Source organism: Henckelia pumila, chromosome 3, assembly GCF_033568475.1.
Source record: "Henckelia pumila isolate YLH828 chromosome 3, ASM3356847v2, whole genome shotgun sequence".
NCBI classification, from domain to species: Eukaryota; Viridiplantae; Streptophyta; class Magnoliopsida; order Lamiales; family Gesneriaceae; genus Henckelia; species Henckelia pumila.
This window is the reverse complement of record NC_133122.1, coordinates 189,045,562-189,060,435: the sequence shown is the minus strand read 5'-3', so window position 1 is coordinate 189,060,435 and position 14,874 is coordinate 189,045,562. Positions and strand designations below refer to the sequence as shown.

General features: G+C 36.1%; 2 protein-coding genes across 2 annotated transcripts; both read left to right on the top strand.

Annotated features, from left to right (window-relative positions):
• Positions 1-5,474: 5,474 nt before the first annotated feature.
• On the top strand, positions 5,475-9,449 carry LOC140890188 (uncharacterized). The gene is made up of 3 exons (XM_073297946.1): positions 5,475-6,807; positions 7,546-7,978; positions 8,924-9,449. The coding sequence occupies exons 1-3, from the start codon at positions 5,475-5,477 to the stop codon at positions 9,447-9,449; spliced, it is 2,292 nt and encodes a 763-aa protein (XP_073154047.1).
• Positions 9,450-12,802: 3,353 nt separating this feature from the next.
• Positions 12,803-14,486, top strand: LOC140891644 (geraniol 8-hydroxylase-like). The gene is made up of 2 exons (XM_073300238.1): positions 12,803-13,684; positions 13,805-14,486. The coding sequence occupies exons 1-2, from the start codon at positions 12,812-12,814 to the stop codon at positions 14,399-14,401; spliced, it is 1,470 nt and encodes a 489-aa protein (XP_073156339.1). The 5' UTR covers positions 12,803-12,811; the 3' UTR covers positions 14,402-14,486.
• The last annotated feature ends 388 nt before the right edge of the window (positions 14,487-14,874 follow it).

The following is a 14,874-nucleotide window of genomic DNA, read 5'->3' as shown; positions in this document are numbered from 1 at the left end:
TGAATTTAAATTGTAGTAGAAAAATCTCAAGACGATTGAATTTAAATGCTACAATGAATAATGAAGCAAATTCCGAAGACGAAGGGCCGACATATTTTTTCCCAAGCTCTTAATTTATATAATTATATATGTATGTGCTACACATACAACCCCAATTTTAAAAATTGATCGTATATCTTTAAACTGCATTTGTTCAACTCAAGTATGTGAAACATTAAAAATGAGAAATTCACACCAGAGACCATGAGAAGTCATTTACATCCAAAACAAATGTTAACAAATTAAACACAAAACATATAGATAAGATAACAATCCTAAATCCTAAAGGTAACTGATGCTACAATGAAAAATGAATCAAAATCCCAAGACGACGTGCAAACAATTTTTTTGGAACAAAAGCGCTATCTCCAAACCTTTTGGAAGAGAAAATTGATTCTTTTCGGCCCAATAAAATCTAGAATTTTTGAACTTTTCAAGGGATGAGATGAGAAATTGGTCGAATTTTGGCCCAAGCGGATTGAATACATCTTTTTCCATAGGAGATTCACGTGTTCTTTTTCTCTTTCTCGATTCCATGACCTTATTAATATATTGGTGTCTTTCATCTAGAGAATATTTTATGTATTTGTGCTTCAATGAATATAACCTATTGCTGGCAGCATTATCTGTTGATAAGCAATAGACACATGTTCAGTTGTGATTCACTTGTCTATGCACCATTTTTTTTAATAAATATGTTAATGTTATATGTCATACATCCATACCTTCCATGAAGTGTTGTGGTCAAAATTTGTAGAAACACTTGAATTCTTCTCACTGTAAATGAGCCTGTTGGACCAAAAAATGAGTGTAGGTGCATATGTATACGGTAAACTGATCGTGCCTAAAAAATCTGACTTTGCCTAAAAAATCTGATTGCAGTAGAGGAAATAAGTGCATCAAGGACCAAACCTTCCAGATGGTACGGAGGGCTTTCTGCCCATTGGCAAAATGGCAAAGTAAATCAGAAGTCTGCAAGCTGCATATAATATACAAAAATCAGGTAGAAGCAAGAGAAAATAACTATAGCAGTTCGAGAAACTTAGCAATAAATCTGTAAAATCCTGAAATATATTTTTAGTTATCCTGCCAAGAGTTTGTAAAGTTGTATGTATGCATCACTGTAATCATTATTTTTATTTTATTTTTCCTTTATCCCTTATTGATTGTGGTCATTTAAGTCATTAAATTGTGGATTGTCATAATTTATAGCGTTTAACGTGTATAATTATTTGACCATTGTTTCATTTTGATTTTGCACACGAAATCCATTCAGTAAAGGCCACAAAAATGTAATATTATATTGATTTGCTAATCTTTAGTCATGTTTTTAAAAACCCTCTCACTCACATTCAAAACATAACAAAGTAAAATTGTTTATTTAATTCTTTACATTTCATATAATAAATATAAATTACGTAAATCAAGTCATTATTTTTTATTTGTGGAGTCAATCGAGTTTAGTAAAAACATTTCCGATAATTTGTATCTTCGCAAATAAGATGTAGCATGAAGACACTAATAGTCATTTTTATAGTATGTACAGAGTTATCTATTTCTTTTTACTAACTTTTTTTTGGGTTAAAATTCAAGATTTAAATTGAAATTATGAGGTACTTGTATGATTCTAACTCTAATTATCTTGATTAACATACTAAATTATTATAAATGTACAATGCATGTATTTATTTCAAACCAAAGCACTTTTTTTTTTTAGAATTTATTGGGGGTTGGTGTTATGATTAGGTTTTATATTTTAAACCTTTTTCTAATATAGCTTTCTTTTATTAGTATATTAATTAAATAACAAAATTGATTCTCAATAACAAATATGATGGTATTCTCTATAGATATACTCTCTTAAACACACATTAATTTTATATTATATTATAGATGTTAAATGTTGCTAAAAAAATTTAAATAAATTTATATATACATTTGTCATTATAATGGCCATAGTAATTAAAAATGTTGCTAAAAAAATTTAAATAAATTTATATATACATTTGTCATTATAATGGCCATAGTAATTAATATATTTATTTTGTCGGGCCTGCCATTTGTATTACTCAAGAAACTGCCCACTCACACATACACATAAATATATATTTACTTTGCCATAATAACCACAATAATTAATATATAATATATTTACTTTGGCCATAATAGCCACAATAATTAGTATACATATTTACTTTTATACCGTCATACATATGCATTAGGATTATACATATTTCTTTTATATCCCCATATATATGTATTAGGATTACATAGATAGAAGAATAAAAGAGCAAAGTAGTCAATTTACAATAGTAAAACTTTGCCCTTTTATTCACTCTTTTAAATAGGTTTATTTATTATTTATTATAAATGTATAATGCATGTATTTATTTCAAACCAAAGCACTTTTTTTTTAGAATTTATTGGGGGTTGGTGTTATGATTAGGTCTTATATTTTAAACCTTTTTCTAATATAGCTTTCTTTTATTAATATATTAATTAAATAACAAAATTGATTCTCAATAACAAATATGATGATATTCTCTATAGAAATACTCTCTTAAACACAAATTAATTTTATATTATATTATAAATGTTAAATGTTGCTAAAAAAATTTAAATAAATTTATATATACATTTGTCATTATAATGGCCAAAGTAATTAAAAATGTTGCTAAAAAATTTAAATAAATTTATATATACATTTGTCATTATAATGGTCATAGTAATTAATATATTTATTTTGTCGGGTCTGCCATTTATATTACTCAAGAAACCGCCCACTCACACGTACACATAAATTTATATTTACTTTGCTATAATAACCACAATAATTAACCACAATAATTAATATATAATATATTTACTTTGGCCATAATTAGGGGTTTGCAACCAGTCAAAACCGAACCGACCGAACCGAAATTAACAAAACCAAACCGACCGATTTTTTTTTCGAAAAACCAAACCGACCGATCTTTGGCAAGAAAATCGAATTAAGCGAACCGATTATACATCGGTTATTTCGGTTACCGACCGAAATAACCCATATTTTCAAAAAAAAAATTAAAAAACTTCAAAAATTTGAAGCAACCCCCAAATTCATTCTCGACAAATTAGCTTCGACTTTTCCACAATTAAGAGTGTGCCACAAATCAAGCACTACAAATCAATAATGTCACTGGGTAAATCACGTTACAGTTGGTTCGAAGATGAGAAGATTTACCTCTTTTTTTAAAAACAAAAATCGATTTACCTATTTTCAAAAAACAAAAACCCATTTACCTCTGACCTTTTTAATCCACTGGTTCAAAGAGGAAGAAGTTGGATGAATACTTTGACCATGACCGAGCTAGTGTTTAGATTCAATTCGGTGGAGCCAGAATCCGGGGTACTGGTCAGGACTTCGTTGAATCGCTGTATTGGAACAAACCGGAGTTGGAAGTGGCCGGTCCTTGGGAAGACGGTGGTGGTGTGACGACCAGGACCGGGTCGTGTGTGTGTTTGTGAAAGACCAAGGGGCTGGAGTCCTGGTATGCTGACAGAATGGGAGAGAAGACGACGGCATGCTGTTGGGGTTGGGCTAGGGTGAGTTATCTTTTTTGGTTTTTGAAATATTGTTTACAAAGCCCACTAGCTCAATATAAATAATCTTCATGCAAAGATAAAATGAGGCCCAATAATATTTTTTCATGAAAACTATTATGTTAAATCGTTTTAATCGGTTTAACCGATGTTTTAAAATTGCAAACCGAAACCGAATCGACAAAACCGAATTAACCAAAATTTTTGAAAAAAAAAACCGATCGACTGATCAAACCGAACCGAATTTCTGATTTAATTTGGTTCGGTCGGTTATTTCGGTTAAACCGATATTTTGCTCACCACAAGCCATAATAGCCACAATAATTAGTATACATATTTACTTTTATACCCTCATACATATGCATTAGGATTATACATATTTACTTTTATATCGCCATACATATGTATTAGGATTACATAGATAGAATAGAATAATAAAAGGGCAAAGTAGTCAATTTACAATCGTAAAATTTTGCTCTTTTATTCACTCTTTTAAATAGGTAATAGAAATAGATGTACTTTTGTTGAAATTTAATTCCTAACCTTGTTTTTTTTTTAAAAAAATAAAATAAAATAAAATATTCGTCCTTTGCTTGCTTTAATTTTCAAGTATATTCGAACATGCATAATTAAAGATAAAAGAAAACACGGAAGAATTCTCCTGATTTCATAAACATTATTACGCACAAACTGCAAACTAAGCAAGTTTTTATTTTATTTTTTAAAAAAAAAAAAAAAGAATGAAAAGAGCTGCTACGGTACGAAGAAATCAAAATGAAACTACAAATATATTAAGCTGGATGCTTAGCCTTGCCACAAAAGATGACATTGTCCGGAGGGGCATTTTCGGTGAAGGGGCTGAGCTCCTGATTCCACACTTTAACGTAGAGTTGTTGCCCTAAATATTGACGGGGCCAGTTGGCAGACCTCAGATTCCATATCCCCTTGTTATCAAACGACACAAATATTGCACTCCAAGAATATGGATACACCTGCATCCATGTACAACTTACGTCGTCAATCTCCAGTATACCAGAATATCAAATTACAAACAAGTCCCTGCTGTGGGAAGATTTCTAAAATGTTTCTGTAAATTTCATTAAAGCTGGTTGAAGTATTGTTGGAAAATGTGTTGGAAAGTGGTGAATGAGATAAATTCTCATTGTCCCACATTGGTAAAATAAGGGAAAGGATGACAATATATAATGCTCAAGTTTGAACAATGGGTTGGGGTCCCAAGGGATACCCATGTTTGTTAAAGGGAGCGGACCTAGTCTAGGCTAGGTTCGAACCATTAGCCACACGCGCGCCGCCGCCGGCACGGTCACGGGCTTGGGCTTGGCTTGGCACATGTTTAAATTTTTAGACAAATAAATTAAATATTTATTTTGCATGTCAGAACAGTGTGTCCCTTCATCCAAATCAGTGCATCTTTCCTTGTGAACGGACGTGACTTTTGGGCTTGAACCAGTGCATCTCTTCAGACTGAAACATTGCAACTTTTCGGCCATGCATGCATCGAAGGGGTGCAACCGTCCGTGGCAGCCGTCCAACATCTATAAATAGATGGCCCCTGCATTCAATCCAACTCGCTCATTCAGATTTCCTTTCTTCTCTCTTGCATACTCATATCGAGTCTGAGTTTTCTTAAAGCACTTCTGTTCGAAGTTCTTTGAGTCTGCAGTGCTGCTACTCAAAGTTGGGAAGCGTTCTATCTTGGGAGACACTTTGCACAATCCTGTTAGCACCTAGGCGGGGCAAAATTTGTCTTAAAGAAAAAGAGTTCAACTCTTGGCTCGCTTTTGATCGTATGGTGGAAATTGTGCTTACAAGTTTAAGACAAATTTTTTATCATGGCTGCTGTTCCAACTCCTCCTGTTACGCCGCCCCTACCACCACCCCCTGTTACGCCGCCACCGGCTGTTGTCACGGCCCCTGCTGCTTCTAATGCACATGCCGAGAGACCTGAGAAGTTCTCCGGTTCTGACTTCAAAACATGGCAGCAGAAGATGTTGCTTTACCTCACAACACTTCATCTTGCAAGGTTTTTGAAGGAAACTGTTGCTGTTCCGGCACCGGATGCTGACACACAAACAAGGTCTGCCTTTGATGCATGGTGTCACAGCGACTTCTTGTGCCGAAATTACATACTGAATGGGTTGGACAATACGCTGTATAGTGTATATTCTGCAACCAAGACTGCTAAGGAACTGTGGGAATCCTTAGAGAAAAAGTACAAGACAGAGGATGCTGGTACGAAGAAGTTCGTATTCGGTAAGTTTCTCGAGTTTAAAATGGTTGATGCCAAGACGGTGATTAGCCAAGTGCAAGAATTCCAAATCATCCTACATGATATAATGGCTGAAGGGATGATGATCAGCGAGTCCTTCCAAGTGGCTGCATTAATCGAGAAATTGCCACCTTTATGGAAGGATTTCAAGAATTACTTGAAGCACAAACGCAAGGAAATGGGGCTCGAAGACTTGATTGTCAGACTGCGAATTGAAGAAGACAATCGTAAAGCGGAGATCAAAGCTGGTAAGATGCCGATGGAAGCAAAGGCAAACTTGGTAGAGCCGAATACTATGAAGAAAAGGAAGAAGTTTGGGAAAGATGCGATGCAAGGGAAAAATAAGAAGTGGACAGGAACATGCTGGAACTTTGGAAAGTCGAACCACAAAGCCAAGGATTGTCGCTTACCGAAGAAGGACAATCAATACCGGGCAAATGTGGTCCTACACAAATCTGTGCCTATTGATTTGTCCGAGATAGATTTGTCAGCAGTAGTCTTTGAGGCTAACATGGTTGATCATCCCAAAGAATGGTTTATCGACACCGGAGCTACACGACATGTCTGTGCTGACAAGGATCTATTCTCGAAGTATACTTCTATAAGTGGACGAGAGCTCTATATGGGTAACAATGCGACTTCTAAGATCGTTGGATTAGGCAAAGTGGTGATCAAGATGACTTCGGGAAAAGAGCTTACTCTCATCGATGTCCTCCATGTTCCGGACATAAGAAAGAATCTTGTATCGGGGTCTAGACTGGTCAAGGCCGGATTTAGAATAGTGTTTGAAGCCGGCAAAGTTGTAATCATGAAAAATGGACAGTTCCTAGGAAAAGGATATATAGAAAAGGGACTGTTCAAAATGAATGTAATGACTGTACTTTGTGATCTTGAAAGTAATAAAGTTAATGCTTTGAATTACTTGATTGAATGTTCTAATTTATGGCATACTAGATTAGGACATGTTAACTTCAACACTTTGCGAAAACTTGGAAAACTAAATCTTATTCCAAGGACTAAGATTGATTCAAACTATAAATGTGAAGTATGTGTTGAAGCAAAATTAACTAAAGTACCTTTTCACACAGTGGAAAGAAGTACAATACCTCTAGAACTAATTCACACCGATGTTTGTGATTTAAAGTTTGTACAAACTAGAGGTGGGAAAAAGTACTTTATTACATTCATAGATGATTGCACAAGATTCTGCTATGTGTTTCTTTTAAGAAGCAAAGATGAAGCTCTTGAAGCATTTAAGACCTATAAGACTGAAGTCTAAAATCAATTAGGCAAACAAATCAAGAAAATTCGTAGGGATAGAGGAGGTGAATATGTTGCTCCGTTTGAAGAATTTTGCAATGAATCTGGCATTATTCATCAAACAACTGCTCCTTATTCACCACAATCTAATGGCATTGCGGAAAGGAAAAACCGTACTCTGAAAGAAATGATGAATGTCATGCTAATAAGTTCTGGACTTCCCCAAAACTTGTGGGGGGAAGCAATACTTTTGGCAAATCATATACTTAACAAAATTCCACATAAAAAGAAGGATGAAACTCCTTACGAATTGTGGAAAGGACATAAGCCCTCATACAAATACTTGAAAGTGTGGGGGTGTTTGGCGAAAGTAGAAATACCAAAGCCAAAACAAGTGAAGATTGGACCTAAGACTGTAGATTGCATCTTCATTGGATATGAAAACAACAGTAGTGCATATAGATTCCTAGTGCACAAGTCAGTGATTCCTGATATACATGAAAATACAATTATTGAATCAAGGAATGCTGCATTTTTTGAGAACATCTTTCCTTCTAAGGAAGAGAAAGAAACGAGTTCTATTAAACGAGCTCATGAATCTACAAATGAGGAAACTCATGAAAACGAAGAACCAAGGCGTAGTAAGAGAGCTAAGATAGCTAAAACTTTTGGTCCTGATTTTCTAAGTTATGCTATAGAAAATGATCCAAGGACTTTAAGTGAAGCGCTTTCCAGTCCTGATGCTCCACTTTGGAAAGAGGCCATAAAAAGCGAAATAGATTCCATCATGCAAAATCATACTTGGGAGTTAGTAGATCTCCCACCGGGAAGCAAACATTTAGGATGCAAATGGATCCTAAAAAGAAAATACAAAGCTGATGGATCTGTTGAAAAATACAAAGCAAGGTTAGTGGCCAAAGGATTTAGACAAAAAGAAGGGTTGGATTTCTTCGACACATATTCACCTGTTACAAGAATAACATCTATTCGAGTACTTATAGCAATTGCTGCTTTAAATAATCTCGAAATACATCAAATGGATGTTAAAACGGCCTTTTTAAATGGTGAGTTAGAGGAAGAAATATATATGGCACAACCTGAAGGATTCATTGCTCCCGGTCAAGAAAGAAAAGTGTGTCGACTCATTAAATCGTTGTATGGGCTAAAACAAGCTCCTAAACAATGGCATGAAAAATTTGACAAAACAATGATGTCAAATGGATTCAAGATTAATGAGTGTGATAAATGTGTTTATATAAAAGGCACACATGACTCATATGTAATTGTTTGTCTATATGTAAACGACATGCTCATAATGGGTAATAATCATGATATAATCATGAAAACTAAGAAAATGTTGACAAAACATTTTGATATGAAAGATATGGGAGAAGCAGACGTTATCTTAGGAATTAAGATTGTAAAAGTGCCTGAAGGAATTGTCCTAACACCATCTCATTATATTGAGAAAGTACTTAGGAAATTCAACGCATATGACGTCACACCGTTAAGATCACCAGTGGATTTAAGTTTACATTTATCCAAAAATCGAGGTGAACCCGTATCTCAACAGCAATATGCAAGGATAATTGGGAGTCTAATGTATATTACAAATTGTACTCGTCCTGATATTGCATACTCAATAAATAAATTGAGTAGATTTACAAGTAATCCTAGTCATGATCATTGGAAAGCATTAGAAAGAGTGTTTAAATACTTAAAGTACTCAATGGACTATGGATTACATTATAGCACATATCCTTCCGTACTAGAAGGATACTGTGATGCAAATTGGATATCCGACACAAAAGACTCTAAGTCCACAAGTGGATATGTGTTCACCATCGGTGGAGGAGCTGTGTCATGGAAATCCTCTAAACAAACGTGTATAGCTCGTTCAACTATGGAATCGGAATTCATAGCTCTAGACAAAGCGGGAGAAGAAGCGAAATGGCTTCGTAATTTCCTAGAGGATATTCCGTGTTGGATGAAACCAGTGCCAGCAATTATGATACATTGCGATAGTCAAGCGGCTATTGGTAGGGCACAAAGTAGTATGTATAATGGTAAGTCAAGACACATACGTCAAAGACATAATACCATTAGGCAGTTGATCTCAAATGGAGTTATCGCAGTTGATTATGTAAAATCAAAAGATAACTTAGCCGATCCGTTGACAAAAGGTTTAGGACGAGATCAAGTTAACTGCTTATCAAGAGGAATGGGATTAAAACCTACAAAATTAAAGAATATTCATAGCAGAAACCCAACCTTGTAGATTGGAGATCCCAAGATCTTGGTTCAATGGGACAATCAAGTTATGAACGTTCACGTGCACTCAGAACTTTGTTCTATTCTCATTCCTAGGATAAAAGTGCAACCTGTGCAAGTAGTGAGGTTAAGTTTTAACAAAACTTTTAATGATTCCTATATTTCTTTATGAAATAGGGTATGACAGGATACTCATATACTAGGAGGTCACCTATTTAAGTGTGAAGACGGGCCGCTTCAACGAAACACTTAAGAATCCAAGATGTTGTCCAGGGCCAAAACGGACAAAACCATGAGAACAAATAAAGTGTGAGAAAAATTATTGTGTGAATACTGTTGTCTTGGTTTACATCAACGGATGAATAGTTCAAGACATCACGTTCACTAGGCAGCCTAGCAAATCCGATAGTATTTCACTAAGGAAGGTTCAAAGCCGCAAGCTACCTCTCCCCATGCAATAATTTTTCGTAAGAAACTCTGTTTTAGCATCTGCATACATATTCGCATAAATCACATTCATGTGGGGGATTGTTGGAAAATATGTTGGAAAGTGGTGAATGAGTTAAATGCTCATTGTCCCACATTGGTAAAATAAGGGAAAGGATGAAAATATATAATGCCCAAGTTTGAACAATGGGTTGAGGTCCCAAGGGATACCCATGTTTGTTAAAGGGAGCGAACCTAGTCTAAGCTAGGTTCGAACCATTAGCCACACGCGTGCGCGCGCCGCCGCCGCCGCCGTCCGTCTGACCGGCCGACCGGCTCGGCACGGTCACGGTCACGGGCTTGGGCTTGGGCTTGGGCTTGGCTTGGCACATGTTTAAATTTTTAGACAAATAAATTAAATATTTATTTTGCATGTCAGAACAGTGCATGCCGAAACAGTGTGTCCCTTCATCCGAATCAGTGCATCTTTCCTTGTGAACGGACGTGACTTTTGGGCTCGAACCAGTGCATCTCTTCAGACCGAACCATTGCAACTTTTCGGCCATGCATGCATCGAAGGGATGCAACCGTCCGAGGCAGCCGTCCAACATCTATAAATAGATGGCCCCTGCATTCAATCCAACTCGCTCATTCAGATTTCCTTTCTTCTCTCTTGCATACTCATATCGAGTCTGAGTTTTCTTAAAGCACTTCTGTTCGAAGTTCTTTGAGTCTGCAGTGCTGCTACTCAAAGTTGGGAAGCGTTCTATCTTGGGAGACACTTTGCACAATCCCGTTAGCACCTAGGCGAGGCAAAATTTGTCTTAAAGAAAAAGAGTTCAACTCTTGGCTCGCTTTTAATCGTGTGGTGGAAATTGTGCTTACAAGTATACCAATATATCATTTTATTTTATTATTAAATGCAGCATAACATGTGAATTTTTGCGTAGACTTTGTTAAAGTTAAACATCGATCATTTACTAACTAACTAACTAACTCTGAAGTAGTCGTGAAACTTTTTTTAATTCCCAAACTACCCTCTTCCCATTCAATTATATATAACACATTTTTCTTTTACATTTAATTTTTTTCGTTATCATTTCAATTTTAAAATCAATATAAACTTTCATTTAATTTTTGTTTAAAAAAACACACACAATTGTTTCTATAGCATTTATTCGCAACACGTACATGCTTTCCCGTAATATTAATTAATTAGGTGGTGACAACTTCATTAATTAATTACCTGAACAGTGCTTCTAGAGGTGGCGTCATAAATATTTTAGAAGCGTGGCCTCAATGTAGGATTCCACTGGCCACTACCAAACCTAGAATTATGAGAAATTAACATATTATTTGTTAGTTTGATTTATATATATATAATTATGATCAATAAAGGATAATTACAGCTAATTAAAATTATTTGTTAGTTTGATTTATATATATATTGAATGAAATTTAATGATATTTTAAAGGAAACACCGAGCGGAAAAGTCCCATGGAAAACGCTATCGTAAGGATTGATTAGTCGGCGGATAGTTGAGGCGAATAAGACGCAGCCAAGGACGGATCTTCGTTGATTTGATGAGTTTAAAATGGGATATAATGGACTTCTATACCAACTTGGGTTAATCATTTTCGTAAAGTGGGAACGAATATGAAGTAGTTGTTATAGGAGCCCATTGTGCAGTCGCGCATGCGCGGACCAGGGCCCGGGGCATGACAAGAAGTACCATATCTAAGTGCTTTTGGTGCACTATATGTATATTGAAAATTGTATTAGACCTGATATATCTTTTGCTGTAAATTTATTGGCAAGATTCAGCTCATATCCAACAAAGAGGCACTGTAACAAAATTAAACATATATTCCGTTATATACGAAGAACGACAGATTTGAGACTTTTATACTCAAAAGATACCAATCAAAGTATAATTTGTTATGCTGATGCTCGATACTTATCTGATCCACATAAGACACGTTTCCAAACCGGATATGTATTTACTCGTGGAAGCACTGCAATTTCTTGGCGTTCACAGAAACAAACACTCGTAACAACTTCATCAAATCACACCGAAATTATTGCATTACATGAAGCAAGCCGTGAATGTGTGTGACTAATTAAATCAATGACCCAACATATCCAAACCTCGTGTGGATTATCAGTAGACAAGAAGCCTATGACTCTATACGAAGATAATGCTGCATATGTTGCTCAAATGAAAGAATGATACATCAAAAGTGACAGAACCAAACATATCCCCCTAAGTTTTTTTGCCTTCACCCAAGAGCTTGAAAAGAATAAAGATATTGATATTCGTTACATTCAATCAAGTGAAAACTCGTCGGATCTCTTCACAAAGGCACTTCCTACGACAATATTAAGAAAACATATATACAACATTGGGATGCGCAATCTACGAAATATGTAAAAAATCGTTCGTGTTAACATGAGGAAGAGTTTACGTGGATGCACTCTTTTTTCCTTACTATGGTTTTTATCCCAATAGGTTTTTTTTAATAAGATTTTTAACGAGGCAGTATAAAAACACGTAGTGAAGATAGTCATTATATCACGATCATCATCATAAGGGAGAGTAATGTTGAAAATAAGAGTTGTAAATTTTGAATATTAGTGTGTGATAATGTAAGTGATTATGTATTTTATTTTGCACTAATCTCAAATGAGGATCTATAAATAATTCTCTCTATTTTTTTTATGAAAAACACAATTGAGAGAAGAAATTTTATAAAGTGTGGGGTTTGATATATTTTGAATTTCTGACATTTTATCTTTTTACCATAAATTTTTATTTTTTACAACAAAAATATGTTTAAAAATAAAAATAAATAAATAATAGATAATAGATATTAATAAGATCGAAACCAAGGAGTAGATATATATATATAACTAGCTTATTATTAATTCGTTCGAGTACGGAAATGGAGTTGCTCACCATTGTTTTGGCATTATTGTCTGCTCTCACCTTATTTCATGGCTACCGAATACTATCCACCAGGGTTAAAAGGTTTCCTCCGGGGCCAACGCCGCTTCCCATCATCGGGAATCTCCACCTTCTCGGAGACCAGCCGCACCAATCCCTGGCCAAATTGGCCAAAACTCACGGCCCCTTGATGTGCCTCCGCCTCGGCTTCATCAACACGGTGGTCGTTTCCTCCGCCGCCATGGCTAAACAAGTTTTGCAGAAGCAGGACCTTGCCTTTTCTAGCAGGTGGCCTCCGAACGCCGTCCATGCCTGCGACCAACCCAAGTACTCGGTGGTGTGGCTGCCGGTGGCGTCGAGGTGGCGCAGCCTCCGTAAAGTTCTGAACTCGAACATCTTCTCGGGAAACCGCCTGGATGCGAATCAGCACGTGAGGAGGCGAAAGGTGCAGGAACTAATTGCCTACTGCGCGAAAGGTAGTGAGAGTGGTGAGGCGGTAGATGTGGGGCTTGCCGCCTTCAGAACATCGCTGAATCTTTTATCCAACATCATTTTCTCCAGGGACTTGACGGACCCCTTTTCGGATTCCGGCAAGGAATTCAAGGATCTGGTGTGGAACATCATGGCCGAAGCTGGTAAGCCCAATCTGGTGGATTACTTCCCTTTGTTGGAGAAAATGGACCCTCAAGGCATACGTCGCCGTATGACTAATCACTTTGGGAAGATGATCCAGAATTTTCACGGTTTGATCACAGAAAGATTGGAAAAAGGTAAATCCGAAGAAACCGATGATGTTATCGATGTCCTTCTCGCCATCAGTAAAGAAAACCCAGAAGAAATGGACACAACTCACATGGAACGCATGTGCGTGGTAATTAATTTTTTAATTTCTATAATTCCACCAAATATATATAAATATTTATTAAGGAATTAATTCGTACGTGAATATATTTTATTTATTTTTTTAAAAAAAAATAAATAAATAAACCAGGACCTGTTCCTAGCTGGAACTGACACAACTTCCAACACACTAGAGTGGGCAATGGCGGAGGCGATTCGTAACCCAGAAATCATGAAAAAAGCAAAATCGGAGCTGGAGGAAATCGTGGGAAAAGGAAAAATAATCGGCGAAGAGGACGTCCAGAAGCTGCCTTATCTGAGAAGCATGGTGAAAGAGACGCTGCGAATCCATCCACCGGTGCCGTTCCTGATTCCACGCAAGGTGGAGGAAGACGTGGAAGTAGGTGGATACAGTGTGCCCAAAAACTGTCAGGTTTTGGTGAACGCGTGGGCCATTGGGAGGGACGAGGATACGTGGAAGAACCCCCTGGAATTCAATCCGGAGAGGTTCCTGCAGGATTCGGAGATGGATGTGCGTGGAATGGATTTTGAGCTGATTCCATTTGGGGCAGGTAGAAGGATCTGCCCTGGATTGCCGCTGGCTATAAGAATGGTGCCTGTGATGCTGGGTTCCCTTCTCAATTCCTTCCATTGGAAACTACTCCAACAAGAACTGGACATGGACGAGAAATTCGGAATCACTTTGCGCAAGGCTCTGCCACTTCGAGCCCTCCCCATTCCCCTATAATTAATTACAATATCCTTCCGAACCTACTGTTTCGGTATAATTTATTTCAACTACGTCCGATTCCACTCATAAATAAAATAAAATAAAATGGGAAATTTATTATTATATTGATTTTTGTCTCTTATATAATCTTAAATTTTTTTATCCCATTTAATTTTGTCGGAGAAAACCCAAGTTTATTGGATGGAATTTAACACCTCCAAATTTTGGATCCGATCATTTTATAAACTAGTAATAGACACGTATGGAAATATATATGAAGTAAAATAAATGAGAATGAAAAAATAAAAATAAAATTTATTATAATAAGATTATGAATTTAATTTGAACGTCATATCATTTACGAATGACAAATAATATAAATATTATTTTTTTCATCCTAACAACTTTGACATCCGATGCATTTTTTTGTGTTATCACATGTCTTCTTCTTTGAGTAAACGCTGAAAGTTTCTCATCATCTTCGATATCAA